This window comes from Metarhizium brunneum, chromosome 1 (assembly GCF_013426205.1).
Source record: "Metarhizium brunneum chromosome 1, complete sequence".
NCBI classification, from domain to species: domain Eukaryota; kingdom Fungi; phylum Ascomycota; class Sordariomycetes; order Hypocreales; family Clavicipitaceae; genus Metarhizium; species Metarhizium brunneum.
In genome coordinates, this window is record NC_089422.1 from 8,335,166 (window position 1) to 8,356,696 (window position 21,531).

The following is a 21,531-nucleotide window of genomic DNA, read 5'->3' on the forward strand; positions in this document are numbered from 1 at the left end:
TGATAGTGACATTCATTATTGCTTCTTGCGGACGGTGCCTGTCGCTTTTGCTATAACTCAACCCCGTACTACGTACTACTCCGTACTCCTTACCCCCTCGGATGTTACGCAGCTGCTCCCTCTCCGCTGGTGTTGTAATTTTTGAGTCCAGCATCTTCATGGGCCAACAACAGCCCGGTTCATCCTCTCCGTGAAGGAATGGGACTCGACTCCGTTTCCGGATGCCCAGGCTGGGTGATTGGATCCCAGTTGCCGCCGTGGAGCTTTTCATTTTGCATCTGCCAACCTTGATCAGAGACCTAATTAACCTGAGCTGTACTGTATGTCTGTATGGACGGGCTAAGTGCCGCCATGTATATATGAATGTATTATGCCCGAAACTGGTGCAATACATACATCCCTAGGTAGTCCACGACACCGTTGTCAACTGTCAACCTTAGATAGCATCGACTGGTGACTTCTTAGTCGGGCGAGGCGTACCCATCCAATGGACTCCTCTGTCTGAGCGGCCATGTGGTTTTCTCTTAGCTTGACAACTCATCTTGAGCCATCTAGGATCTGGCGAACGTCATCCCCAAGCGACGTAAAGACCCTGGCTATGTCTGGGTGAGACGAGTCCACGGGGGAGCATTTGCCAGCTAAAGGTCTGTGCGAATCATTGTATTACTGTGAACCCAGGATTTGAACTTTAACTGCATGCATTTACGGTGCTCCATGTCCCAATTTGTAAGAACCTGCATGCGCTTATTATAGCCCTAATTTGCAGAATCAAAATAAACGCCCCATCAATAAAGCAAAAGAAAGAACCAAACTTGGTCACCATGCCTCCCCCGGCTGATATTCCTGCTTTCCGTAACTCATTACGGCAATTACATGAGGCTACGTACAAATTTTTCATCAAGGTCTCAAATGCATGTAACAGTATGCTACAAAAGCTCCGTGAGTCTACTTAGAATGTCTTGCGTTTGCCAATAGTTTTGCGACTGGGCCTGGCTGGGCTGAAGATGGCGTTTGCGTGCTTTTGCTCTCGCTTGCGTATAGCAGCGAATCCGCAGTCGTTTCCAACACTGCGGATGGTGACTGGGTTTCTTGATATGGTGGTGGCGTAGTTACAGTCGGTGATGAGCCTGGCACTTGTGTTGATGCTTGTGCTCCTTTTGATGTCGATGAGTTGCTGTTCTCTGAGCCAGATCGGGGGTTAGATTCTGCGCATCTGAATACAGAAATTACCCAAGATCCACCGCAGAACTCGTTTGCCGAGTCTTGACAGGGTACATTACAAGAGTTCTCAGGTAATCGAACGGCATCGTCTCGGATAGACAAACCACACCAGCATTCGAAGCCATGCTCAGTGCCAGCGAAGGAGTAGCCATTGGCTGCACAGTGGTTGATACATGTATAGTTCGGCATTGAACCTCGCAAATAATCTACAGGCTTGGATCCAACAAGCGTGCGTGAAATAGCATCTCGAAAGCATCCCAAATATGTCCAGCCGGGAACTGCGACGCAAAAGTCGTGACTGGGTGTGGGAGCTGAAGGTAGTGTTGGGCTAATGGTCTCCACTGCCTCAGTGCTTGCAGGATGCAATGGAACGCTGTAACTATCCGGGATATATGCAGTAGGATCCAAGGCGGCAGTTGAGGAGCAGAAGTATCCGTCTTTGCAGTGAAAACAAGGCCACCCTAATCCACAAGGCACAACTTGAGGGGGTGTTTCTACCGGGGGGCAAAACCATCCATTGAGACAATCTTTGCACTGATATCCTGTCTCTGGACAAGGTCCTGACTTAGGGTTCACTCCTGGCGTCGAGACAGGCGCCGAAGCCGGACAAGGTAAGAGACCAGGGGAAGTTGTGCGTAAGCTTAACCATGTCCCTACCGTACATGTAACACTTTGGTCTGTGACAGAAAACTGCGATGAAATTGAACGCCCAGTTTGTAGGATATCTGAGTTGGAAGCCGACGAAATTGAATAGGGGTCAGGCAGTATTTCAGATACCGTGTCATAAGCTTCAGGGTTTGCGGTAGGCATGATGTTCCATGTTGCAGTTGCCAATGAAGAGGTGCCAATTGTCAAGGATATTGGCTTGAGCGTCAAAGTATTCACCGATGCAGATTCAATGGTAGTTGAGTCGCATGGAGCAAGAGCATCAAGTTGTAGACCTGCATCATTTCGGCTAATGGCGCAGACAATTTGATCCAAGTGATTTGCCACTGCATATACAGCATTGGCAACCAGCTGCAAAACTTCCTGCATGATTGGAGCTTGAATTCGTGCCGCAACGGTTGTGATTTGGTTGATGACGATTGACCCTTGAGCAATTATGTCTTTGAATGTGACGTTCAGGCTTTCTGAGCTCTCCTTTGGAATCTGTCCTTCTCCTGGATTTCCCCAGGATTTTCCAATGGCTGGAAGAATGAAGGGGATAACTTCTTCCACCGAAACAGATGCCTGCTCTGTAAAGTTCAAAATAGCGCAGGAAAGTGCCTCAGGCTCTACTGGAAGCACAGCTAGCATGGCGTCGGTCAACGCTGCTGCACTTTTCCCATCGATTCTAGCAATATTTGCAACCAAGCCGGATATAGTATCTAGCAAGGAGAGAGCCACTTCTGACTCTGGATTATTAAGATCAAGTTCGCGTCTTTGTGGACCGCCAACTTCATTTGATGAAGGGCCAGTTTGTTGAAATCTTCCCGGTGATGGCGTTGACGATAAGCTCCCTGCTTGGAAACTATCAGAAGACACAACTGAGGTTGTGCTGGCAGACGGATCACGCTTTTTTGATGGCTTGGTGACTGATAGTCTGACTTCTTGAGCCAAAGCATGCTTCTTTAAGGGCAAGTTTGCGACCCGAGAGGTGTTAACAACTGGTTTGAAGGCCTCGATCAGTGCCGCAAGCAAATCGAATGCAGGCGGTGGGCGAACGGTGTCCACGTCCGTGACAGCATCTATTAGAATGCTGCTCTCAGCTATGGATATGTATGTAGAAGTTGCACCTGGCGAGGAAAATGAGGTTGTGTGTTTTGAGTTCTCCGCATCGGTATCCAGATGGGAGTCAATCTTCTGAGCTCCTTCCTCGACATCACTCGATCTCATAGCCTAAACATGTCAATTAAGCGTCATGCTAGCAAACAATATCATTAACTTGCCTGAAGCGCATTAGCACCTAGTATGCTTCCGAGTTGAAACTGTCGGGCATCTAATGATGGTTTTCTTGGCGGAACATGTGTCGTGACAACGCGGACGGTTCCAGCTATGAGTGAACCGAAGAATATCAAAACAATGAAAGCCAGCACACGACTGTTCTGAGGGAAGGAAGGGCTTCTCTTCAAGTCCCTCAGAACATTTGAACAGAAAGAGTCGGACATTCTTCTGAAAAGGGGGCTGGAAAATGCTTGATGGTAGATGTCACGAAGTGGAAAAGGATGCGCTCCAAGACAAAAAGTTCCAAAAATGGTTCCAAAAAGGCGTCCAAAAAACGAAGGATTTTCGACTGGAGTGATGATTGATGGAGTTGAAAGTACTCGAAAGACAGGTCTTCAAAAGAAATGTTGGCCGTCGAAGATTGAGGAGTCGTGTGCGTGTTCGATCCGCTACTTCCTCCTAGTATTTTTTGGCAAGTCACCATGGTTTTACATGGGGAGCACTTACCTTGACATTGCGGCTAACACATGCTCAGTCTAATATCGATTCGAACGAGTTTTGCGTGGGCGACAGTTGGGGCAAATATCAATAGAAAGATAAACAGTCCTGTCCCTCTGCCGAACTTGCCGCCATGGATTCTGCCAATGGCATATATATCCACTGTATAGTGTATTGAAGCCCTATCCAAGACTGGGACTAGTCGATTCTATATCGTCAAACATCTAATTTCGGCAAGATACCACCATGTTCTAATAAATTCCGCCACCTATGCTTGCGCATTTTCTTCTTTACCCCATCGCGAGGTCTCGTCGCCCTCTTTCCATTCGCGCTCCACGTAGCCAAGCTCTTTCTTAACCTTTTCAACGAGGTCTTTGTCCCCGGTATTCTTGCCAATATTGTCGCTGGTTGTAATGAGTAAATGAAAAGTGTTTTGATGCTGGTTATCAGTAGCACTCACCTAATCTTGATAGCTGGTCGTCCTGCTGCGGAGCTAAGCTTGATGACAATATTCAGGGGCACTGACTTGGTTCCAGTTGTCAAGTGCGTAAAGTCATTGGTGAGGAACGTGCCAACGCCAAATGTTGGCTGGAACCCAAGCTCCTCCGAAACCTTTTTGTACTCCAAGCAGCGCTCGATGTTGAGTGAATCAGAGAATACAATAATCTTCTTCTCTTTGATGCCCTGCTTATCGTAATAATTCCGCATCAACTTGGCATATTCCGCAGGATCTCCAGAATCTTGTCGCACGCCCGTGAACAACTCGGCATAGGTCTTGGTAGAACCGTCCTCATTCTTGAAAATATCACCTGACATACCGCCTTCAACTGTTTGCACAGGTAGGCTAAAAGAGTGAAGAAACTCTGCGGTGCCGAATGTATCTGTCAAGGCAATGGCTAGATTCGAGCCGAAACAGCCGACCCAGTGCCGAAGCGCTAGTTCTGTAGCTTTCTTATAGTCATCAAAAATGGCAGCTGTGCCCATAAACCATTCATGGGCAACAGTTCCTACAGGAGGAATGCCGAACCTCATAGCCAAGTGTACGTTGGATGTCCCAGACAGCTTACCAGGGAAGCCCTTCTCCGCAGCAGCCTTGGATGCCTTGACCAACCCGCGGAACACCAGGGCTTGAGTGTGGTAGTCACGTCGTCTTCGAGTGCCAAATTCCGAAGTTATGCAACCGGCTTCCAAGAGCTGCATGCCTTTGTGAAATGCAAGTTCTTCCTGGCCGTCGTAATTCCAGTCGGTATCCATGAATCGAAAGTATGCTTCGGATGTCAAGGCAAGAATGGGAATCTCGTACAAGATGGTGTCGGACCATGTTCCTTGAATCTTGATGTCAATATCACCAATATCCGAATCGGCTCCGGAATCCTTGCCAACGGTTGTAAACGTGACGGTAACTTGCTCTCTAGGTCGGAGTTGAAAATCGCGCAGATAATTGAGATAGTCGTCAGTCAGATACGTGCAATGTGTTTTCAGAAATTGATATTCGCCATTGGACAGGGAGATGTTTCCAAGCTCTGGGAATATTGTTAGGAGGGTTGATTGCGGCCGCGGTGTCTCGCACTTACTTCGGATTTGTTCGTCAAGCCATTTAAAAGCAACTCTTGAAAGCTTCTTATCAGGTGTACGATTGGTGAAAGCATATGTCACGGGAACGTCTTTGAAGAACTTGAAGACGGCGCATTGCATCGTCAACTTGTACAGATCGGTGTCGAGAAAGGAAATGACGCCCTCGGGGAAGGGCGACGAACTGTTGAAATCCATGATAGTGTATTGAGTTGGATGCAAGAAACTACCGCAACTAGCAGACAATGAAAGAGCTTTGCCACAGGAAGGGAATCATGGGCCACAGTCGCAGGATTGGAGACTCAGTATTGCAACTCCTGACACCTTGATGGCGATCCGAGCCAGAGCTGTGGTTCGTTCGTCTAGTCGTAGTTCTGTCCCAGACTAAACAAACACCTCGGTGGCGCGCCAATGCGAATTGCGCCGTCGTTGACTCGGAGAGGGGTAGAAGGACCGCCGTGCTCGATACCTCGAGGTTGGATCGGAACAGCGAGTACGAGGGTTGGCTGTCTGTCGGCTAGAGCAGAGGTCGGACTTATCGCACTGAGGCTCGGAAGTGACAAAGCAAAAGCTGAGTCACCGAAAGACGTGAAGTGCCAGTGTAGCTATTGCATCTGGTACGATGGCATTGGTGGGGTGGAGGGGCATTTCGTGCATTGACCACACCTTAAATCGCCGTTTGGCTCTGCAGGCAAAAAAAAAAAAATCAACGCGAGGCTGCATCCTCATTTTTTTGCCTTGTCGAAAGAACCCGATCGAACAACACGCAGCCCAAACACCCCGAAACACACAATCCTCCGGTGTTCGGCGGCTGGAATTCGTGGATTGGAAGCTATTGTGCCCAGGTATTGACCCTGTGCATCTCCCGTGCGTCGAACAAGCAAAGATAGGCCGACGCAATGGATGTGCATCGGTGTCGTTTCGTGCCGTATCGGCCCTCCGCCATCAACGCTGTCGCTTTCTCTCACCCCAAGACAAGAACAGCCAAGCAGAATGCTGTAGCAAGGCTAGCCGTCGGACGCGCCAATGGCGATATTGAAATATGGAATCCCTCTAGCGGGACCTGGCTTCAGGAGCTCGTCATCCGAGGCGGAAAGGATAGGAGCGTTGATGGATTGGTTTGGGTCAACGAACCCGATCAGGATCTAGGCGACGGTCACGTAGCCATTGGGAAGTCGCGCCTCTTCAGCATTGGCTATACATCTACAGTTACTGAATGGGATCTCGAAAAAGGCAAACCAAAGCGACATGCCAGCGGCCAACATGGTGATATTTGGTGCATTGCGGCACAGCCTCAGAGCGACAAGCCGCAGGTTACTGGCGGCTTCCAGGAGGCGCAGAATTCTAAAAAACTGATTGCCGGAACCATTGATGGAGAGCTAGTCATGTACTCCCTGGAAGACGACGATCTGAGGTTCCAGCGAGTCCTCGTCAAATCGCCCACAAAAAAAGCTCAGATGGTCAGCATCACCTTCCAATCCCGCAAAGTCGTCATTGTAGGATGCTCCGACAGCACCATCAGAGCCTATGATATTACAAAGGGCCATATGCTGCGAAGAATGACCCTTGGCTCGGATCTCCTCGGTGGCTCCAAGGACATCATTGTTTGGTCAGTTAAATGCCTACCAAATGGCAATATTGTCTCTGGCGACTCAACAGGCCAGATCTGCATTTGGGACGGGAAGACGTACACTCAGGCCCAAAGGATTCAGAGTCACAAGTCGGATGTCCTCAGTCTTGCCACAAGCGCAGACGGAACAGCCATCATCAGCGGAGGCATGGACCGCAGGACAATGCTCTACAAGCAAAACTCGGGCGCCGGTCAGCGATGGAGCAAGGTTTGGGGTCGCCGCTACCATGACCACGATGTCAAAGCAATGGCCTCTTTTGAACACGGGCGCATCAGCGTTGTAGTTTCAGGAGGTAGGATACATTTGTCCCCTATTCACAAGACCCGACCAACTAACATGGCAACAGGACCCGACGCAAGCTTGATGGTTGTCCCGCTGAAAGAAATGGGCCGAGAAAATCACAGAATGATGAGCAACCTGCCTCAACAACCACCCGTCACCAGCGCACCGAGGGCACGATTCATCATCAGCTGGTGGGAGAGGGAGGTTCATGTTTGGGTTTTACGCAAGTCAGCTGCCGATTTGCTGCAGTCCGGAGAGGAACTTGTTGATATCAACCAGAATCGGAAACTACTGAAGACTATCGTTGTTAAAGGCGATTCAAATATCGCTTCCGCCACAATTAATCCTGATGGCACCCTACTGTTCGTGTCTACTGCCACCGACGTTAAAGCTTTCCGGCTTCAGCATGAAGACCCTGCCAAGCCTTCAGACGTGAAGCTGTCGAGCCTTGAGCTGCCAGTCAGGCTGTCACAGCTTGGCGCTACGCAGGTCAAGCTCTCTCCCGATGGGCGGTGGTTGCTCGTGGTCCAAGAAGGATCTCGGGTTCTCATGGCCCAGATCCAAACCGAACATACGTCTACAGAAACTGCCGAAGCCCCCATCAGGCTTCAACGGCTTTCGCGACTTCGTCGCCAGATCCCAAGATACATCCTGAATGGCGGTCTGGGCAGCTACGACCGGAGCATTACGCAAATCACATTCAGCGCTGACTCGAAAATGGTTGCGGTGGCTGACTTGGCTGGATATATTGACACATGGGCATTGCGTAACCACGATCAGGATTTGCAGACCGGTGACGAAATGGAGACGCTCGATGACGCGGCATCGGCCTCTTCTGACAATGATTCATCTGATGAAGAGGATGAAGGGGCCTCTAATATGCAAGACCGGTGGGTTCGCAACCCTAACGCGAAGCTATTACCCAAACTACCATCATCACCTGTCGTTCTATCCTTCTCGGACTACGTACCCGAATCAGAATCATCTCTAGGGGCCGAAAAAGATGGAGTCGACGATTACATCCTAGCCGTGGTAACCTCATCATGGAACGTCTTAGCCTTCAATCCTCGTCATGGCGCTCTTACTTCATGGTCGCGTCGGCACCCTCGAAAGGCCCTGCCCGGACCGGTTCGAGACCTCCTGGATCTGCCAAAGGGCATCCTATGGCAGGGCTCTCGGATGTGGGTGTATGGCGTGTCATTCTTACTCATGCTTGATATGGGGCAGGACCTTCCTAGGGTCCCGGAAGCTGAGGGTGGTGACTCGCAACTCACGCAGGGAACGAAGCGCAAGAGGGTTGGTCAAACAACCGGTGCCGGAGGCAAGATGGAGAGAGAGAACCTCGCCCCGCACCAAGTTCGAAAGCACGGTGCCGACGAGCAGTGGGAAGATATTGATGTGGTTAAGGCACCCGAAGTTGGTGACAGCGACAGCGACGAGGACATGGTGGATGCCGATGGCGAACTGTCCAAGCTTCGCTCAACTACAATCAGCGGCAAGACTGCTCTCCAAAGTACAGGATCGACCACGGTTGAAGCCAAAAAGTGGTGGATAACATACAAGTATCGCCCTATTCTCGGTGTAGTACCGATAGATACTCCCGGTCAGGACGTGGAAGTCGCTCTGGTTGAGAGACCTACCTGGGACGTGGAAACACCCGAGAGGTACTTTGCAGGGGAAGAATGGGACCGTGCAAACTAATTACACGACAACATTGGTGCTGATTCAATCCAAGGCATCTCGACGTATCTTTCATGCAAACGGGTCGCTTCCGAGGTATCGAGCTACTCCACGAATGGTGTTGGCGCGGACGAGGAGCTGGTCTTGCCCACCGCCATCCCAAAAGGGGTTGTATTTGGGCGGGATTGACCTTTTGATGACGACTGAAAGCGGAGCGTGCTCGGGCGGCAAGATATCTTTGTTCCTGCAAGAGGGGGTGCAGAGGAGGCGAGACATAGGTCTGTTGGGCATGTACAGCTACTTTTTTGTATCTACTGGTAATGAAAGGGAAATACACCAAAGCTAGAACACCGAGGTTTGAATACCTTAATGATTCATTACACGGGATATAGAGAAGCTCGTCTTTCACCTGGTGGCTACTTGATAGGATATATGACGTCACGACCACACGAGGAAATTGCTGCCTCTTGTAATGGTATACACCAACTTGGGTATTCCTTGGGAAGTCATTCACTCTCGGGTGAAGCAGTCTGGCAAGAGAAAATTGCAGATGGTCATATGGACTTTCTTAGCCCAGCCGTTGGTGGGCATGCTACGCGCGGCCCGGACCACGAGCGAGCATCTTTTGACACCTAATCGCCTCCCATTTTTCCGAATCAGTCGGGTACTTGTGGGGATTCAGCATCATGCCTGGAAACCTCCGTGTTGACGAAGGGCGTTCGAGACTCGGGATTACATGTCAGCTGATGTGGATGTTGCCATGGCGATGTATACTTGATCTTGATGAAGGCGAAGTGTGGCACGAGTGCTTTGGGGGTTTGGATGAGGTTAGAAGAGGAAATGCGAATTATTACAAGGACTCATGATAATGTCGCCTCTGGCGAGTGTGTGCTTGTCTAGATGACTTGCGACGGTAGGGCTGGCATAATAACCCTTAACGCCAGTAGCTATTACAGGCATTACACCGGCTCATCGGGCAGTCTTCAAAGTCGGTTACGAAGAGGGATCTGTCCTTGGCAGTTAATTCTGGGTCCAGTAGATATAAGATTGAAGAATGTTTAACAAAGAGAGAATCGGCTAGGTTCCAGATGTCCCGTACGAGTGTTAGTCAAGCCGAACGGGATTGTGCATGGACTGGGTTGGCAGAACCCTGATTGCTGTCTATATTATGGGCGACGCGGAGGTATATCACATTAGGTGTCAAAATGTCATCCTGAAGGAAAAATTTTTTCCATATTGCTGATCTGGACGGCCAGTATAAGTCGTCTTTTCGGTCCGTAGGTGGCATGCGCAATGCTTCGACCCATGCATGGCGCGGCACATGTCAGCTAAGTATCCATCTTGCCGGACCTACGGACGCTCTGTGCAAGATTTCAACGTCAGAATTATATGACACCGGTTGCAGAATAGAGTGGAGCTCCAAATTTGAAGTTGTACCGTCAAGACGACGCGCGTCCCGCGAATTCGAGTCAAGGAGCATGCTCTGTGCTGCTTAAGCTTCGCCGGGGTAAAAAGATTCGAGAAGACGCTCGAGAACAGAAACACCACGCTTAAGATTAAGGCCTCGTGCTGTGTTTGGTGTCTTGTGTGAGACATGATACACTTACGGCAAAAGACTAGGACAGTTTGCGTGGTGGTGAACAGAGATGGGATGGAGTCTGGAGATGGCGAAGCTGATGTGGCAGTGGGTCAGAGAGTGGTCCTTACCCAGTTGGTATGGGTGAGATTTCACAGCAGTGATGACTTAAGATAGTGTCTTGTTCTACTGCCCTCAAGTAGTGACTGGGTACGGAGTATTAGAAGGTAAAATCCCATCTTGGACATGAGATGGCCATGTAACATGGTGAGGGCCCTAGCCATGCGAGAATCAACTAGATGAGTTCTCTTAGCCATTCTCAACTGCGACCAGAAGCCTGGAAGTTATCAGCCACAGCCGGATACCGCGCGTCCCTCTTTTATGTACCTACCTAGGTATAGGTAGGTAGGTATGCATGTACAGATTGTCAAGATCCACCATTGGCGGTTAAGGCCAGAACGAAAGCAAAAAAAGCTTGTCTTGGGCAAGGGTGAGGGTATGCGGGGCAGAAAGTTTCAAATAGCCTGGCTATAAGATCGATTCCATCACGACTTCTTCAGACCAGCGAAATGCATGAAGACGGAGGACAGAGAGATACGGACTACAAGGTTGAATCCAGAGCGAGCAGAGAGATTTAGGTTCCCATGTAGGTAGAGGCTGAGGCTGTGATGGAGCATGCGCCACACTTTCATAAGCACGAGGCTAGTGAGCCAGGCAATTTGAGAACGGATGCTGCGTGCTCCGTGCCAACATTCGCATTGAGAGTTGACAAAGTCATCAATTGGAAGGAATCTCGGCTTGATTCTGTCTCAGGTTTCGGCCAGAACGAAGCTCAATTGCTATCCAACAGCCGCAACCATGAAGCAACTAGCCCCGTTGAAGTAGAATACTTGGCCCTACCAGTTTAGCTGTCGTCCCGCATCGTGGATCTGGAAAACAGGCAAGCCTAGCCAGGTATTGGTCAGCTCGGCAACATTTGCGATGCGAGGATGCATTTACAACCGATCGGACAGCACACGCCACAGTTCAAACGTCCGGTGGATATTAAGGAGGATCCGGTTCGTAAGATTGAAAGTCACATCTGTCGCTGAGCTGATGGTTTCGCTGATGTGTTTGCCAACGCCTTCGGCTTCTCGTCATGGCCAGTCATGATTGGTCATGGGCTGATTGTGGTTGGGCTGTGGCACAGCAGCCCAGTGGTTGCGTAGAGTAGTACGTGCTGGGAGAAAGCTGGGCCGTGGAAACACGCACCCTTCAAAAATTGTCTCGTTGGACAAATGCGTGGTTGCCGTGCCTCGTCATCGCCTCTTGGACCCCTGTCAAGCGGGTGGGGAGGCTCAAGCCTCATTGAGGTACAGGTACTTGCACCACGTTGTCGACCGAAATGGATGTTAGAAAGTGTACTTGGGTACCTCGTCACTTTGCTGGCAGATATGGTAAACAAAACACCTGACTCAGTAGTACCCGTCGGCGTCGTCATCATCAGTCGTCGCCACTGGTTGAGACTTACAACCAATCGTTCAGCAAAGAGACTAGTAATTGTCTGTCCATGGCATACTGCCAGGAGATCTAATACCTGGATATGCATGAACGGCACTGCAACGCCGCAAGCTTACATATTACTTACTTAGTATATACCTACCTAGGTAGGTATATTTCGCTCAGATTCCAGTCAGAGTTTGCTGTTGTGGTCTTCCAGGATTACACACAGTTAGACTTTGGCGCGCGATTCGATGTTGTACGTAAGTACGGAGTACGTGACGTCCGTCTGCGCGGCTCCCGGAAGTATCGGTACTTCCACGGCCAATTCTCAACACTGGCAGCACCCATCTTGCCCAGCTCGTCTCCACATCGAGGCATTAAACCGCCGCTAATTGGCCGTGGCACACAAGCTGACGCGTAAACGCCTTTGAGGGTCTTGACGAAGAAAGACGGACGAAGACGCAAACCCGCCGCCCGAGACAAACCGCCAGCGCCATCTTGAATCCATGTCGAGTCAACTGGTCCATTTACTTCCCCTTCTGCGCCCCTGGTCCACCGCACTGCAGGCCTGTCCGCGGTCCCTTTGGCCTGCGAAGTGTTGCGTACTCCGTACCAGACCCGTTGTCCATCTAGTGCCATTGATTGCTACTACCATCCGCTCCTCCCCCATCAAGTCCTCGTCTGGGTTGACTTTCCTATCAGCGTCGCCACCTGACGGCTGCCAATTCAGACCAGACACTCACTTCACAAGACCTCACGGCTACATTGTCCCGGTGGACGCATAGTCGCATCACCGGCTTTGTATTGCATTCGATACATCGTCTTATCTATCCGAATTGACTTGTTAGGAAATTCGCCGCAGCCGCGGGCATCTGCCGGTCCTTTCAGTGGTTCCAGGGTGGTTTCGTTAGCAGTGGCGACTCGCGAGGCCTACGAATCCATTCAGCTTACGACAACGACTACGACCACGACCACGACCACGCTTGCCTAGTTGCGACAACACTTCACCCAGCATCTCATTTCTACCCGGCACATCTCATTTCGGATCTTCATATTCCATCTCGACCTGTGTTCGAACGTCCCATTTGTCTACAACACGACATACAACTGCTCAGCGGCATCCTCATCGCCGACTTGACTGACGATATCCCCGAGCTGCAGTTATTTCACTATGGAGGGTCGAGGCACCCCGTTCGACTCCAACCCGTCGTCCTCAGATGGCCAGTATGGGGAGGAATGGGCACGCGATCTTCGCCTCAAGTTTGAGGGCCTTTTGAGGGACAAGCGCATGAATGACTTGCGCTCTTGCACTCGGAGTCATTCACCGCGACACCAGTCCCCCGGCTTATCAGGCCGAGCCTCGAGTGCTAACCTGGCTGCCCATGCCTCGTTCACCGACAATAGACCAGCAACCGCGCATGGCAGTGAGACTCCATCAACACCCCCGTCATACTCGTGTATCCGCCATCTTCCCAAAATCCCAACAGCACCAGCTGCTGGAGATCGAGACTCGCAGAAGTTCCGAAACTTGATGATCAGCCTATCATTGACTCCGACAAAGTATGAGAATCCCGGTTTGTTGGATGAAGCTTTGCAGACCATTCCACTCGATCGAATCTACAGCGAAGCCGAAGAGGAATGTCAAGTCCTACAAGCTGAGGCAGAGAGTATGGGTGATGGCCGTCGACCGGAATGGGGATATCAGGATTGTGTAATTCGCGCACTTCTCCGGTATGTCCAGATCACCACATGTATCTATTCTCTTACTTTGTCCAGTTAACTGACTTCGACGTTCTAGATGGTTCAAGCGGTCGTTCTTTACCTGGGTGAACAATCCTCCTTGCCCGGTATGTCTGTCGCCAACTATTGCGCAGGGAATGACAGCCCCTACCCCCGAAGAAAGCGCTTGCGGTGCCCTTCGTGTAGAACTATACAGATGCTCTGCTCAAAACTGCGGGGCCTATGAGCGATTCCCCCGCTATGGTGATGTGTGGCGGCTACTTCAGACCCGACGAGGACGTGTTGGTGAATGGGCGAACTGCTTCAGCATGCTTTGCCGCGCCGTTGGTGGCAGAGTCAGATGGGTGTGGAACGCCGAAGACCATGTGTGGACCGAGGTATACTCAGAACATCAGCGAAGATGGGTTCATGTCGATGCGTGTGAGGAGGCTTGGGATAGCCCTCGTCTTTACACCGAAGGATGGGGCAAGAAGATGTCATACTGCATTGCCTTCTCCATCGACGGAGCGACCGACGTAACACGACGATATGTACGAAACAATGAATCAGCTGCCGAGCGCAACCGTTGCCCCGAGGAGGTCATGCTTTACATCACACAAGAGATCAAGAACATTCGACGAAGTAACATGAACAAGGACGAACGTTTTCGTCTCGAGAAGGAAGATCAGCGGGAGGACGAGGAACTTCGCGGCTACGTAGTGGCATCTATTGCTCAGGCCGTTACCGATCTTGTTCCTGGCGCCTCGAGCTCGTCATCAGCAAGCACCGGCCGCATCGTGCCCAGCCATGGACAAGACGTCAAGGTCCCTGCCGAGCAGCTCGTACAGCAAACCGGCAGCGCTGCTTGGTTAATGGCTCAGCAGCAAGCACGAAATCAACAATTTCAACCCCCTCGTGACCCCCGACAGCAGTAAGACCCAAGAAAGAAATGATGCAGCACTCCCTGCGGCATTACTCGTTCATGCGCGTCTTTTGATCGGTCTTCCTGCCAGCTCGTATGTGCAAGGTGACCAAAATATTACTGCCTGAGACGACCGGTTGCCACGAACTTTGACGAATACATCAACGATCTCTTATACGGCCACATCTACGTCGGCCACACGGCACTGAAGCTATCTGATGACCTAAACCATGTGGATGAGTCTCGACGATATCTCGCCATTAATCTTAACTAGTATTTTTTATTCCTTGTCTAATTCACCTCCAAATGCACACAAGCACACACGCAAAATATGCCCGCAACATAGACATGGCATATCTCTTTTCCTAACATCGTCTTCAAACCCCGCCGTATTGTCACATATATTCGCCATACTCCAGTATGAGCAGTGGACAAGTCACGACGGCCTGTACCTTAGTTGAACATATGACGTTTCGTCGCAATATTTCCTTTCTCTTAGTTCCTTTTGTCCTTGGATACATTTAGGGGTGGCGAATGGACGGCGCATCTCGGACGGGAAAGGGCAGTTGTCTCTCCCGTGGATATTTGATTTGAAATTAAGCTATTCGCCACCCTCCGGCGTTGTTTGGGTGTGGTTTTATTATTTCCATGTCTGGGAGCAATATGGACACGAGGGCAAAGAGATGGGATGAAGGAGAACCTGAGAATGATTAGGTTCAATGGGAAATGGGATTTTGTGATTTACTGCATAGCAATAGATGGCGAATACAAAAAGCGCTCGATCTAACATGTCCTGCATTCCAGACTCCATGTGTTCTTGTCTGGGTACTTTCAAAGGCCCATGGCTATAACCTGCCACGCTTTTCCACGTGGCAGAACATGAGTTTGCACTTGAAGATGGGTAATTATATCCTGGCAGGAGGAAGGATTTCCGTCATTAGGGAGGAAGGCGGTGTGGTGTGGGCTGGCAGAACTGCCCTCCTGGGACATGGCTTGAGGCATCTGGAGTACTGTGTGCATTTACGGAGTAAGTGGGGGGAGATCAGATTGACAGCTTCGAAGATTCGAATTGTGCATGTTTAGCGCTACGAGTGCTAATACTTGCGAACTCGTCTTTTCTCTGGCACCCTGACAAAAGAGCTACAATTTGGCTTTTAGCAAGAATCCGAAGTCAGTCGCTTTGCATGCCATTTTTATTCTTTTCAGTAAAGGCGACGCAAATTCCATCTACGCGTTGTGATCACTACGCGTCGTGGTATTGTCTTTTACGAGCGCTGCTGCGTCCACGCGTAAGGGCTTAGTTTGTCCGTGCCGTCGTCAGAAACAATACCAGCCGTCTCCGCCGTTTTGATCCCAATTGAAATAAAACAGTGCGGTGTTCTTGGAGAGCGAGGACGACAAAAAAAAAGGCGCAAGCCATCAGCCCAGGTCACCGCATAGGCGCCTACAACAGGAAGCCCGAGATGAACCGGGCGGTGTTGAAGAAAGGACTCGAGGCGGGCTCAAGTCAACAGGATCCAATCGACCTAACATGCGACGAGACCGTCGCGCCATCGCCCAAGAGAATGCCCGGTATGAAAAGGGCAGCCTCGACTGCTCACGTTCCTCAGTCTTCGTCAACGCCCAGACGGAAGAGAAAAGCTCCAGAGGATGGCTCGTCACCACCCACAGAGAAACGACTGCGAGCACACCGTTCCCATCCGCCACTGGCATTCCACAACGTGCATGACCGGGCACTAAGCCAGCGGTTTTATGTCCTCGAAAGAACTCCCAGCGGAACAGACGAGTGTCCTGAGGAAATATTCAAGATGACGGGGTCCACCGGCAATATATATACCGTTCACATTAAGCAGCAGCCGACCTGTGACTGCCCCCATGCTTTGAAAGGGAATCAGTGCAAACACGTTATTTACGTACGGGTTGAAGCAGTCCAACATTTTGTTTTTTTTTTGGTTTTGGAATACTGTATCACGGCGTTGCTGACTGTTTCCCAGATTCTTTCCAGGGTGCTTCAGGCCCCGTACGAACTTGTCTATCAGCTCGCGCTCCTGAGCACTGAGCTACGGTCCATCTTTGCAAAGGCGCCGTCGCGCAGCCCTGCAAGGGAATCCGAGAGCGGGAAGCGCAAAGATATCGAGGGCGAGTGCCCCATTTGCTTCTGTGCCTTTGACACCAAGAGCCCCGAGTCAATCGTCTGGTGTAAGGCGGCGTGTGGACAAAACATCCATCAGGACTGCTTTAAGATGTGGGCCAAGACCAAGACAGGAGACGTGACTTGCCCTTTTTGCCGCAGCAAGTGGGAAACTGATTCTGGATTGGTTCCAAAAGTGGCAACGGACGGAGGCATGTCGAGTGAAGGCTACATCAATGTTGCTGATCAGCTTGGCATCAACCCCCACAGAGGTATGCAACCGCATATGCTTTTCGGTCCCCATCACCTGCATTATATTACTGACCGCTGATCGTTTTTTCTCAGACTCCAGCTCCTACTACTCGGGCTGGAGTCAGTACGGGTATGGAAGGCGGAGCAGAGCCCCTTGGTACGAAAGAATTGACGATTATACTCTTGATCGTTACTACGGCTACGATGATGAGGAAGACGATGATGAGGAAGAATATGAAGAAGAATGAATGATATCCGAACAACTAAAAGAGGACGAAAATTACGCGCGTGCGCGTGTATATGTGTGAGTTTGCACAAAAAGGGGCGGGCGGTTGATATGTCGGCGATATTCTATACGATCAAACGAGCGAATGGGATCGTACCCGGAGCGTAATAATGATACATTCGACGAAATAGACAGACAGGCTTCTTGTGGCGATGCAGGCCCTCTTGCCGTCGTCATATGCTAATCGTGTTTGAGCCTGGGGATTCTCTGGACGGACTGTGCAAGTGGTTATCGTGTGTCCCATCCATCAAATTGGGTCTTGAAATGAGACACGATCACATCCACACTCTCCCGGTGATGTTTTTGCAGCAGGCTAAACCGACACCAGCTCCCGCTACATAGAGCCTGGATAGTAAGACAGCCGCGGCCATGTGGGATGCGATGACCTCCTTGGTGATTCGCATAGTATGTGCATGAATTCGTGGCAAGTCTGAGGCTCGCTCAGGGCGCGACTGCAGATGCATTTGTTGCCATTCTGCTTCCTCATCGTCAGAGAGGTTGTTTGTTCTTGAGATGGAGAGTGTACCGCTCAGAAGAACGCAATCGCCGTTGCAAACTTGCCTGCAGCCCCTGGTTCTCAGGACGTTGGAAGAAAGCAGGGGCTATCTTGTCGCGAGATTCATCGTATAGCCCAGGGTAGATGCATCTGTAGAGGAGCCAACCGAGGTTGGATGGCTAAGTCATCAGCAACTTTAACTCATCTCGAAAATACCAATCCTACGCAAGCAAAGGTTGGTTGGGCGAGAGCTGTTTCCTTGAGGACATCACATTCATGCAGTCGGATGACATGTCAATTCTAGAAGCAACTGATGCAGGGTAGACAACCGTCCCGTGCTGTAGCCGAGAACTCCTCCCAGTCAATGACGCCGCGCATATGAAGCTCGTCGTCCACGATGATATTATCGAGGCAGAGATCAGGGCGGGATAGACAAAAGGAATCCTCGGATGAGTCAGCCTCTACGCTGAAAGTCTCTTGAGCTTCCTCCGGGTTCAAAGCCTGAAGCGTAAACATATCGATAAGTTCCCTAAGGGAACTGACACCGGCATTCTTCTGAGTTATCTCGAAGTAATTTTTTCGTGAGGGGCTGACCGCTAATGTAATCCAAAACCATGAAGACTTGGTGCGCTGAGGTGCGTCGTCGAAGTCGACCACGGTCTGGTTCAACCAACCACGGAGCGGAGTTCCAAGCTTCTGGCAGCATGAAGCTCGCGTTTGATGGATACGAACGGGCAGTTATCTTAGGGTAAATATTTTCTCGTCAGCATTCGGACTAGTAGTTGTCTTCGTTTGTCATAACCACCAAGCCAGTATCTATGAGGAGCTGACAGAGTAGCACGCATGTCTGGTGTGAAGTTATACATACGGAGTACAGCTCGATGGAGGGGCCTGTGGGGAGTGAGTGGGCCAAGCCGCTTGTCCGCGCCCAGCCCACCCATTAACACGCCGACGCGAACCAGCCCGTTTCACAGGAACCGTCACCGCGTCGCCTCACCACGCGCCTCACCTATTCCACTACAGCAACCAAACGCACTTTATCTTCATAATCATTCAATCAGTCCAATTAATCGTCCTGCCACTCATACCACCAACATGACCCTCAAGCGCAAGCGTTCCGAGCCCGAGCTCTGCTCGTCACCCTCCTCATGCTCCTCAATCTTCAGCTCACCACCTAGCAACTCCGCAATCGACGTAAACCCACAAGCCTTTTACAACATGCCACCCGCCCACCTGAACAGTCGAACAATGAAACGATTCCGAAATAACAGGCCGTCAGAGGAGATAGTCCACCGTACGTAACCACCGGCTGCCCTCGCGTGGACCAAGAACCCAACCCGCTTACAAATTCATCATAGAGCATACATTGAATCTACTGTTCTCAGCGCAGCAGCAGCAATCACAAACTGTCCGAGAAACCGGCTTCCAGCCTCTTCCCCAAACAGGGTCTGCATCTGAGCCGCGGAAGCAGCAGTCTCTCCATCGCTTTTGGAGCATCAATTCAGCGCCTTCGCCCGTCAGTGAATCGACTGTTGAACAGCCCGCTCTCGCACCGACGAGTTGTGAGGACTGTGGAGCGGGTCTGGGACCCGGCGGCAACGCTCATGAAATGGCTGTGGACGATTTGACGGCGGATAATACGACGTGTGGCGCATGCGGGAAGCACGTTTGCTTCAGCTGCTCGGTGAGCAACTTGGGCGAGGAGAAGCGGTGCCTATGTTGCGCAGGGAGGAAAGCATTTGGCAACATTGGGTGGCCCAACATGGGGCTGTCCCTATGCTGAAGATGATGTTAAAGGCAACGGAATCTAAGTGGTTGGGTGAGCATTTGAAAATGGCGTTTATTAAGTTAATTTCGGTGGTAGCTTTGGCGTTTCAGGATGGGATAATAGGTGTATCAAGCTATTGGTGCAGGCGACACCAATGGATGGATGGGCTGATATGAATCTGCTTGGGGTATTCACCATGGACAGAATTACACATATGGTTGTATTGCGTAACATCATGACGCAAAAGACACGACTTCAATAATTGGTCATAGCATGTGGCATTGCTAGCTGTGCTCGAAGTAGCACCTGAACTTGGTCGCATTTTAACGTGACGTATTAATTATATTTATGGTGCACAAAAACGACGGCACCAGGCGCATCAAAACAAAACGGCAAATCGCGGAAGCTAACCACGGCGGCGAGTGGTTGGTCCCTTTTTAGGAGTTCCAGTTGAACTAGACTTGGCCTTTGCCTCGATTGGCACCGCCTTCCGCTTGCCCTTGGCCTTTTGAGAGGGGGCGTTCCAGTAGTAGATCATTTGCAGAGCCAGGACAAGGTTCAAGGTAAAGCCGGAGATGAAGCCATACAGGATAAGCTTGTCATCCACCTCCTGGAGGGTAGTAAAGATTCGAGATAGAGAACCAGCGAGGTAATTGAAGACCTGAAAACTCATTAGCGCCTGACCACAAAGACAAGAGTTGTGAGGAGAGCCTCCAGTGGGAAACACATACAGCAAAGGCGCTGAGCTGGCCAGTACCGCCCTCCTGCCAAATGGCCAGAATCTGGGGAACCTTGCTCGCAACACCCAAGACACCCGCGCCGGCCTGCAAATAACTGAGGGCCTTCATATCCAAAACATTCTCCGCAAACAACGCTGCAACACTCCCAGCCAAGGCGGCCACCAGGACAGCAGCCATGCTTGCCTTCCCGCTGTAATTCAACACCAGCACGGAGATGATGATGTTTTGGCCTAGGATCAGCGCCGTCTCGCCAAAGGTGCTGAAGGGGAAGCCGTTGCGGACATTGTAGGCGAGAGTGATGAGGTATGCGCTCGTCTCGAGGAGGTACGACAAGAATGAAACGCCCTCTGCGGACTTTGAGTTGACGAGCTTAAGGATCTGGGGCACCTTGACGATGGAGGAGGCGGCGATGATGCCGATGCCGAGGCCCTTGGACACGGCGAGCTTGAGGCATTCTGTGTTTTCGAGGTCCACGTCGAGGAGGAGAGTTTTGTAGCACTTGTCGCCGATAATGGAGACGCCGAGGTCGCGGATCGGAGGGGGGAGGTTGTGGGTAATTGGTTGTATAGCGGTTCGAAGAGCGTCCATGGCGGTGGTTTGACGTTGAGGCTGGTGATGCCGAGGTGGACAGGGGAATGATGCTGTGCTGTGAAGAAGAAAAACGTCGGGAATGCTGAGAGAGATTGTCCCGTTAGCTGGTGGGTGCAGCAGGGGAAGTGGAATCGAAGCGCGATTGTATTTACCCTGACGCTAGGTGGCGATGTTGAAGAAACCGTGTCCAACCGCGAATGCAGATGTGGTTTGCAGACAGCTGATGTTGGGAGCTGGAGCTAGTCGGTGGGAATTTCCACTCGCGACGACGCGCGGGTCAACATTCATTTGAGGGTTTGCGACCGGAGACGGTGCAATGATGCAAGGGGTGACGGCTACCCTATAGCTCATTGTGGCGTCAAAGGGCTCTGAGAGCTGTGCATGGTTGGTCTTGGCGCAACAGAAACCATCGATGCAATTGTGAGATGCCTACGGAGTATGTACCTAGGTGCTCAATGTTTGTGCCTGTTTGTGCCTACTAAGTACGTTAGTGTTTGCCAGCTGTGTCATAAGTGTTCCCCGAATTAGAATTTTATCCAGTTGAAAGAAACCGTACACGGGCAGCAAGTATACGGGAGTGATCTGTGAGGCGTGCCACACGAGAAGCAGCTGGACGAAACGGAAGTTGGGCAAAAGAAACAGGCAGCCAGATCCTCGATTGCGAGATGGACCCGATGGACCCTCAACGCCAGCTGTGGCTTGACGTCAAGTATGCATTTTGTAGCCTCGCATATCTGGAACCTTGCGCTTGAATACCCAGC

The 21,531-nt window shown here is 50.9% G+C and overlaps 7 protein-coding genes across 7 annotated transcripts; 4 read left to right on the forward strand and 3 right to left on the reverse strand.

The window, feature by feature from the left end:
• Positions 1–949: 949 nt before the first annotated feature.
• Positions 950–3,096, reverse strand: G6M90_00g025400 (uncharacterized protein; the record flags this gene model as incomplete). Its single annotated transcript, XM_066129953.1, has 2 exons — positions 950–1,181; positions 1,964–3,096. The coding sequence occupies 2 exons, from the start codon at positions 3,094–3,096 to the stop codon at positions 950–952; spliced, it is 1,365 nt and encodes a 454-aa protein (XP_065985817.1).
• An 814-nt stretch (positions 3,097–3,910) lies between these two features.
• NPT1 (Nicotinate phosphoribosyltransferase) lies at positions 3,911–5,412 on the reverse strand (the record flags this gene model as incomplete). The annotated part of the gene is made up of 3 exons (XM_014692556.1): positions 3,911–4,046; positions 4,103–5,165; positions 5,217–5,412. The coding sequence occupies 3 exons, from the start codon at positions 5,410–5,412 to the stop codon at positions 3,911–3,913; spliced, it is 1,395 nt and encodes a 464-aa protein (XP_014548042.1).
• Positions 5,413–6,113: 701 nt separating this feature from the next.
• On the forward strand, positions 6,114–8,828 carry utp4 (U3 small nucleolar RNA-associated protein 4; the record flags this gene model as incomplete). The annotated part of the gene is made up of 2 exons (XM_014692555.1): positions 6,114–7,137; positions 7,192–8,828. 2 exons carry the CDS (start codon positions 6,114–6,116, stop codon positions 8,826–8,828), a joined length of 2,661 nt encoding a protein of 886 aa, XP_014548041.1.
• A 4,208-nt stretch (positions 8,829–13,036) lies between these two features.
• PNG1 lies at positions 13,037–14,519 on the forward strand (the record flags this gene model as incomplete). Its single annotated transcript, XM_014692554.1, has 2 exons — positions 13,037–13,596; positions 13,664–14,519. The coding sequence occupies 2 exons, from the start codon at positions 13,037–13,039 to the stop codon at positions 14,517–14,519; spliced, it is 1,416 nt and encodes a 471-aa protein (XP_014548040.1).
• A 1,450-nt stretch (positions 14,520–15,969) lies between these two features.
• On the forward strand, positions 15,970–17,137 carry Map3k1 (Mitogen-activated protein kinase kinase kinase 1; the record flags this gene model as incomplete). The annotated part of the gene is made up of 3 exons (XM_014692553.1): positions 15,970–16,419; positions 16,501–16,909; positions 16,983–17,137. 3 exons carry the CDS (start codon positions 15,970–15,972, stop codon positions 17,135–17,137), a joined length of 1,014 nt encoding a protein of 337 aa, XP_014548039.1.
• Positions 17,138–18,766: 1,629 nt separating this feature from the next.
• Positions 18,767–19,454, forward strand: G6M90_00g025450 (uncharacterized protein; the record flags this gene model as incomplete). Its single annotated transcript, XM_014692552.1, has 2 exons — positions 18,767–18,965; positions 19,030–19,454. The coding sequence occupies 2 exons, from the start codon at positions 18,767–18,769 to the stop codon at positions 19,452–19,454; spliced, it is 624 nt and encodes a 207-aa protein (XP_014548038.1).
• Positions 19,455–19,845: 391 nt separating this feature from the next.
• On the reverse strand, positions 19,846–20,767 carry MPDU1 (Mannose-P-dolichol utilization defect 1 protein; the record flags this gene model as incomplete). Its single annotated transcript, XM_014692551.1, has 2 exons — positions 19,846–20,100; positions 20,171–20,767. The coding sequence occupies 2 exons, from the start codon at positions 20,765–20,767 to the stop codon at positions 19,846–19,848; spliced, it is 852 nt and encodes a 283-aa protein (XP_014548037.1).
• Between the last annotated feature and the right edge of the window lie 764 nt (positions 20,768–21,531).